Raw genomic sequence first — 7,817 nt, forward strand, 5'->3', positions numbered from 1 at the left:
TTCCTGTCATGCGTCCCAAACTTAAGACTCAACAGAGGGGAACCCAGCACAACACCTGGGGAACTCGAGGGACACTCAGGGGATCTTTTCCATTTTCTACAACCCAGCGGAGCCTGCTGGTGTTGAGAAGCCTTGAGCCTGGAACCCGTGCAGTAACTCCACTGGAGAAATTTCCACACTGGGCACAAGTCTTTATGTCTTGATAAATACTCAAAGTCGGGGCAGGGGAGGGACTTAATCTACAACTTAACTCCACTTTACAGATCAACACACTTTTATGTGGTTTAAATTAAGACGTAACGTTCTAGGGAGGTAACTGTCAGGCATAAATGGAAAGACTCTGATGCGAAGGAGTCGTTCATAATTTGGGGAAATTGTCATCCAACTTGTTGGTACCAGTCACACATCTGGGGGAGTCAAGCCAGCACCCAGCCCACATGCTCTGACAGCTGTCAGGTTCGGGGGGTTCTTTTGGGGGTATCAGTGACTGTATTAGGTTTTCTAAGAGCTACATTTACATTCGGGAAGGTGCATTCCTTTATGATAAGTTGCTGTTAGTTGTCCTTTACTGCAGAGTTCGGGCACATTCATTTATTTATGTTTTTAAATAGGTACAGGTAAACTGTTGGAACTACAACTCATTTTGAGGGGTGCTGTGGCAGGAAGTGGCCCCAATGATCTACCACTCGACACTCAGGTCCCCTGAGTGTTCTGGATCTCAAACCTCGGGCTAAGCAATAGGGCCTGGCCAACCGAATGACCATGGCTTCTCGCCCTCGCTCCTAGGGAAGCAGCATCTTGAGAGCTGTGGTATAGAATAGCCAGCCGGCAGGACCCGAGGCCGCCAACTGCCAGGCCAGAAACCTGAAGGCAAAGCATGCCCGGGCCAGCCGGGCGAGGCCCGCACCTGTGAGCACCCGGGCTGGAGGGCCCAGCCGACCCTGGACCCAGCTTCTGATCCACTAAAACGGGACTCACGCCCGTGTGCTGTTTGAATTGGCGACAGCTGGGGTCTTGGTTACGCAGCAACAGAAAACAGAGAGGAGGGTCGTGTACTTCGAGGGACATGTAGGTCGTGTGCAGCTGGTGGTGTATTTTGAGGCTGAGGATTGTCGCTCTGGGACACACAGCAGTCCCCAAAATCTGGGTGCCCACCTGCTCCTGCCCTTTACCCCCCAACCCCCGCCCCGCATGACCTGCCCTCATGCAGGGGCCTTTCACGCTCCTTTAGGGTGGAAACCATGTCGTGGGGGGCGGAACGATCCTTGGCGAGCAGCGGGGACATGTGCGTCCTGTCACAGGCCATCGAGGCGCCCAGGCACCAGGGATCCCCGCTTACGCTTCTCTTCCTCCCCCTGCCCTGCCTCCCCAGTTCCCAGCTGGCCTCTCTTTCCTGCCCACGGCTGCGAAACCGGGAATTCTCCCCAAGTCGAGGGCTTGAATTTTAACTGTTTTTGCTGTTTCAAGGCCTTGCTGCCTTGCCGGCGGTCCCGGATTCACGCCAAAACCACGCTGTCGGGTGTGAGCGCTGCGGGGAGGGGAGCTCGGTGGCGGGCTGGTCCGTGCTCTGCGGAGAGCTGGGGTGCGGGGCACGGGGCGGCAGGGGGGACTCACGGCAATGAGAACGACGACAGACAGGGTGTAGTACACGGAGTCCCGGCACACGGCCCACCACGTCAGCCGGACCACCTGCCGGGGAAGGGCAGCAGCCGCCATCAGCTGGGGAGACTGGGGGTACAGCTGCGGGGGCCACTGTCCTAGACACCCACAGAATAGGGACACAGCCATGGGGCGCTTCCTAACGGTGCCATCAGACCCCCCTGGCTACTCAACACCACTCTCTGCCCTGCCCTGCACTGCCTGTGGGGAACGAAGCAAACCATGGAAGGTTCTTAAGTGATGGCAAAGCTGCCTCTGCTCCCCCAAGCTAAGGACATTGTGTGCTGTGAGCAGAGGCCAAGGGCCAAGACTGAGCCAAAGTGCTGGCTCTCCCCCCCCGCCCCCCCATGCCGGAACCTTCTGGCAGTAACTGACTGCCCACCTTCATCTCCCTTGGTCCAGAAGGGCTACCCCTGGGCATGGCTCGCTGAGGTCCAGTCTAATATCCTGTGAGCCTGAGGACCAGAAAATGCTAACTGGTATCAACAGGAGGCCGGTTTCACACGTCTTGCAGGAGAGGCCGCTGGCAGGACCCAAAGATCCCTGGAATCTAGTGCAAGGTCAGGGTGGCGACAAGGACCTCTTAAATCTTTACTTAGTCAAATGAACTCTCATCCTTTGACTGCCCCGGAGAGCCCCACGTGGCTGGAGGTGGCAGGAAGGCCAGATGCCACTGTGATGAGTTAGGAAACGGGGTGAGGCGGGAGGCCCTCCTTCAGGCTGCCGGTCTCCTCCGCTGGGCCTTGAGCCCCCTACCACTACCCCAGCCCGATTTCATAAGCAGAGAGAACCACTGACCTGCCCGGCGAATAAGCCACAAACTCCAATTATGCACAGGATGTTGAATACTGCTGAGCCCACGATGGTGCCAACCCCGACGTCTCCGTGGGTGATGAACACACCTGGAAAGAGGCAGACGTGACCCTCCTGAGCCAGGCCCCGCCAGCCCCTCCTCAGACCCAGGCAGCTGTGAGGGCAGAGCCCCCTCCCCCAAGCCAGCAGAGCACAGAACACCTGTCCCGTGGTGAGAACCAGAGGGGGAGGCGTCTGCAGGGACCAGAGACCCCAGCTCCGCCTTGTGGGGAGCAGCGTCTTATCACTTGCCTGCCACAAAACCCACCCTGTGGAAGGAGCCACCTGTGCTTAGTATGGCCAGGGAATTGTGCAACACTGTCACAGTCTGGAACACCTTCACCATCCCCTGAAGAAACCCCTCAACCAGAAGCACCCCACTCCACCACGCCCAGCAAACACATTCAAAGGGTCTCCTCCTCACCCGTTTTACTGATGAGAAGACTGAGGCTCAATGCTGACAAAGGCCCTCACTACTCTGGTGCCTTGTGCCAGGCTCAGGCCCTGTCTCCCGCTGATGGATTTCTTACCAATAATGGAGGCAAACAGCTCGGGGGTGGAGCTCCCTGCGGCCATGAACGTGGCTCCGGCCACATCCTCGCTCAGGTGGAGTTTCTGAAACACACGGATGTAGACCTCTTGGCCATCCAGGCTCTGGACTTGGCAGGTGTGGGGGTGGGGCATACAACTGACCACCAAGATGGACGCCGGTCACCTTTACCCCACCAAAGAAGAAGGTTCCACAAAGAGGTCCTGCTACCAAAGCATCTCCAATAACTTACAGCGGAATCTGAACCTGTTCTGCCTCTTCCTTTGTTTGCCTGGACCACACCTCCCTCCTACAAGTCTCTTCCCCTTCCCTTCTCTGCTTGTAGAAATCCTACACTGAAGCTGGGCCAAATGCCACCTCCTCCATGAAGCTTTCCTGGGTTTCTCTTCAACAGAGAGACTCCCTCCCTCCTCTCAGCCCCTTGACCCTACAATGCTCTCACTGGGTCCCTGACACTGGTGCAGGGGCAAGACCGTCATCCTCACTCAACTTCGAGCTGTCTCCTTAGAGAGACATGTAACCTTGTGGAACGCCTGCAGGTGGTCCTGTGCCATCAATCACCCACCTTCATGGGCTCCTGTCAGCCCCAGAGGGGGAACCCCAGTGCTGGGAACCCCAGGCTCTCAGCCTAGTGGGTACTAGGGCTGGTTGACCAGTTTTCTCGGAGGTTCTCCACTTCTCCATGCCATTTCAGGATGCTTGAAGTGAACCCCTGCCTTGACTCCCAGCAGTCTTTTCCTGAGTGTCCCTCACGCTCTTTCTCTGGAGTTTCTAAACTATACAGATCTGTAGAGGAGATCTAGGTGAGAGGTGGTGGGGAGCAGGGGGGAACAAGGGGCATCAGGGGAGTGGGGGAGGCTGAAACCCAAGTCAAGAGCAGCCGGCCCCTGCGCTGTGTTCGGTGAGGGGTCAAAGCACCTGCCCTTAACAAGTCCCCACTGTAAGTGTCAACACCAATGTGGCTTCAGCCAGCTGGGAGCTTTCACAGAGTGAAGTCTGGCAAAGCACACAGTCGGTACTAACATCAGAGGTGGTTTTCCTTCCTTGGGCAAAAGCCAAAAAAGCAGAGAAATTGCCAGGGGCCTTGCATATGAGGATAAACAAGAACAGAAAGCAAAAAATTCATGAGTTATCAGGACAAAGTGTCAGCCCGCACCGGACAGTGGCCACACATGCCCTGCAGCTTGGCACCCTCTCCACGACACAGCGCCCCACCTGGCATTGGCCATCTGAAGCTGGTTACCGGGAATTCTCCCTAACGAACCACGTTTGGCTCGACCGTCAGTACCTGCTGTGTAGCCACAGCTCTGGGTACTGACCGCGTGCTGGGAGAGTCCTCCTCAGTCTCTGGGAGAGGACGCCGCTGCCAGCTTCCATCACCAGTGCGCTCCCCACGCCCGTCCTTCTCTGCCCAGAGCCCGCATGGCCCATCCTCACACACCTGCAGCCCTTCCCCAGGCCTCCCAAGGGGGCCCAAGTGCCTCCACGTACCTCACAGATCTTCTCCAGAGAGGGAACAAAGAAGTCATCGCACACGATGGCCAAAGCGTAGAACATGTACAGAGCCTGCAGGGAGATGGAGTCAGAGCGTGTGAACAGGTGCTGGCCACCGTGGTGGACCACGCCCGACCAGCCTGCTGGGGCAGACACCAGGGGACGGAGAGGCCCGGGAGAAAAAGTCCAGAACCACAGAGACTTGCTCCCTCAACCCTATCTGAGCTGAGGCTCAGAGATAAGTAACTGGCTGAGCAACAGGGCACTAAGACTCTGGCCACATGATCGTGCGTTCTCTTCTCGCCACTTAAAAGCAGCTGCTCTCTTGGCCCTCCCTGGTGGCGCAGCGGGTTAAAGCACAGCACTGAGAATCTAAAGCCGCTTCCTCATGAGTTCGATTCCCGCCTGCCCCGGAGGTGACCACATGGCGTGGCAGACCTCTCCTGACCCGCCCGCTGCTCCCCTCAGCAGTGTACTTCATCCATCTGCCTGTTCTGCTCCCCACTCTGTCTCTGGTGAATCCTCTCACCCTCCACATCTCTGGCCTGTACCCCGGTTCTGTATGAATAAATAAATAAATCTTTAAAAAAAAAAAAAGCAGCTGCTCTCTCCCCAGGACCAGAGCAGCCCCCAGAAGGCAAGACATCAACCGTAAGGGCCAAGAAGGAACAAATTCAGAAGCATCCTTTTAAGAGCTTAGAATGATAAGCGTCCTGGCTAGTGAAGGCCCGTTCCCTCACTGTCAACTGCCCAGACCCTCCCCTGACGAATGCCAATCTGGGATTTGGCATCTCCTGGGAGCCTTCCTGGTACTGGAAGGTGTCACCAGCCATTTACGCTGGGAGGGTCACGGAACAGAGGGCAGTCTAAGGCTGACCCTGGGGGGCAGGGTCATGTGACTTTGCACTAGGTCACTTCTCTGGGTCTAGTTTCTCCTTCTGTTTAGTGACAGAGTAAGAGATCGGTACTTTTAAAATGACTCATTATCTTTGGGCGGGGTGGGGGGGAAGCAAAAAGAAATAAATACTGTGGGTGACTTGAATCAAGGTTTGACCTGAATTCACACCTCCAGAAATTTCCAGTAACATCATTTCCCAGACAAAGTGTGTCCCATGAAGTCAAGGGGGCTGTGGTTCCCCTGACACCTTACACAGGAGAGAAAGGAGGCCAGGATGACACCCTAATTTCTATCACTTGGGCTGCTGCAGTTTTAAGAAACCTCCTAGAGCTGCAGATAAAACTGGCTCATGGGCCCTCCCTAGTGGCGCAACAGCAGCACTGCAGCTGGCTGTAGCAGCGTTAGTGAGAGTTCGCTCCCGGCCCAGGAGGTGACCCACATGGCGCGGCAGACCTCTCCCGACCCGCCCGCTGCTCCCCTCAGCAGCGTGCTTTGTCCATCAGCCTGTTCTGCTCCCCACTCTGTCTCTGGTGAATCCTCTCACCGTCCCTCCACCTCTGGCCTGCACCCCAACTCTTGTATACATAAATAGATAAATCTTTAAAAAAACAAAACTGGCTCCAAAGCTTACACCTTTTCTTGCTCTAAAGGAGGGATCAGCCAACTTTTGGTGAAGGGCCAGACAGTAAGTGCTTTGGTTTTCCAGGGTCCCAGTCTCTGCTTCCACCACTCTGCTGGCGTGGATCAAGAGCACGCACAGAATGCTGACTTTGTTCCAGTCAAACTTTATAAAAACAGGCTGGCTCTGGCTCTCTAGTCATAGGCTCATCACTCATAATCTAGTGGGTTCCTGTGAAATTCTGGGGATGGGAATTTCGGTCTCAGTAAAGCCAAGACTTTCACGAGGCAGGACCACAGCACGGCTGTCCTGCCAGCGGGCCCACTCTCCCTCGGTGAGCAAGGAGTGGGGGAGCCAGGGAGCCACACAGCAACAACCCTATTACAGAAACCATATACATGCCGGTCACTCCTGCCTCAGCTCCACTGTCCTTAACTGCTTGTCCTGTTAATTAAAACTTCACTCGTTCATTATTCTCTGGCGGTGACTCTCCATGTGAGAATCCCAGCATTCACGTTCTTCATTATCTCTTGCAGAGACTAATACTTGGTTGGGTTTAAATACATAAGCAGATGGTGCTGGGTGGTGGGGAAACCTAACCAGTAGGAGAATTTGCTGTGATTGATCCAAAGTAGAAAAGCCGACCGTGCCCAGCTTCATTTCCCAGTACAATACCACAGTGTTGGCAAGCTTCTTCTGCCGAGAGACAGACAGTAAACACTTGAAAGCTTTGCAGACCATGTCGTCTCCATCACGACTACTCAGCTTGTTGCCACTGAAGCGCAAAAGCAGCCACAGGTGATGCAGAAGTGAGTGAGAACGGCTGGTTCCGATAAAACTTTATTGACAGAGATGGGCCGTGTGTGAGGGCCGGGGTTTGCCCAGCCCTGTTGAAGGAGCGACCTTTGCCTGTAATTTGGGTTTGAACCCACTATTCCTTTCCAAATTGCCCCTCGAATGCCACCATTTGTCATCACAGGCCACATGGGAATCTGAGGATCAGCCACATTTAAATTCTATGTGGAGGTGGCAAAATTACTGACCAGCCACGCCTGGTGCCCTGGGTCACAGTCACTCAATGTTACTTCATCTGGATAGATAGACACTGCTGCTCATTTATGAAAGCAAAAAAGGAGGCCCTAAAGACCAGCTCTGAGGCTCTGGCTGTGAGGCCCTGAGCAAGCCACTGATACCGTTAAGGGCGGGAGAAGGTGTCTCCACCATGCACTGAGCCAGGACACAGGCCTGGCGCTTAGGGCTGTCCCCATGAGGCCACTCACCCCCAGGATGTGCAGCAGGACAGCTCCATGCTGTCGCTCCTTGTTGGAGAACAGGTCCGTAGGGAACTCGTGAATTGCTGAAAGACAAGAGGACACTGGGGAGTTAGTGATGGGTGGACCTCCCCATGCACGGCCCTGGGGCCTGGAGCCCAAGGAGGGGGCTCCCGGCCTCCACCAGCCCAGGCCAGACCCCAGCTCCTTCCTGAGGCTAGGCCGTCCAGCGCTTCCAGAAAAGCTATTTTAGCACCTTGGAGTTGATTGCGTTTTACACATGCCTTCAGTTTTATATTCAATGGTGACCCATGTCAAAAGGCTGATACTAACGAGGTAGATGAGAGTGTGGAGAGGCCAAACTCTCACACCCTGATGGGTGGGGCACAGCCCTGTGCAAAACAGCCTGGCAGTTCCTCCTACGGTTAAAGAGTGTGACCACAGGGCCCAGCAATTCTGCCCTCTCAAGGAAAA

At 55.2% G+C, this 7,817-nt stretch overlaps 1 protein-coding gene across 2 annotated transcripts in view; it reads right to left on the reverse strand.

The window, feature by feature from the left end:
• The window catches only part of SLC24A4 (solute carrier family 24 (sodium/potassium/calcium exchanger), member 4), a 120,080-nt gene that overhangs the window by 33,052 nt on the left and 79,211 nt on the right, over positions 1-7,817 (reverse strand). For both annotated transcript variants that reach the window (XM_004681607.2, XM_004681606.2), the window contains 5 exons: positions 7,353-7,429; positions 4,553-4,627; positions 3,042-3,126; positions 2,458-2,561; positions 1,615-1,689 (listed from right to left, as the gene is read on the reverse strand). In XM_004681607.2, coding sequence (XP_004681664.1) covers positions 1,615-1,689; positions 2,458-2,561; positions 3,042-3,126; positions 4,553-4,627; positions 7,353-7,429 — 416 coding nt within the window. The remainder of the gene's footprint in view (positions 1-1,614; positions 1,690-2,457; positions 2,562-3,041; positions 3,127-4,552; positions 4,628-7,352; positions 7,430-7,817) is intronic.

This window comes from Condylura cristata, unplaced genomic scaffold (genome assembly GCF_000260355.1).
Source record: "Condylura cristata isolate star-nosed mole 26May11 unplaced genomic scaffold, ConCri1.0 scaffold00013, whole genome shotgun sequence".
In the NCBI taxonomy this organism is placed as follows: Eukaryota; Metazoa; Chordata; class Mammalia; order Eulipotyphla; family Talpidae; genus Condylura; species Condylura cristata.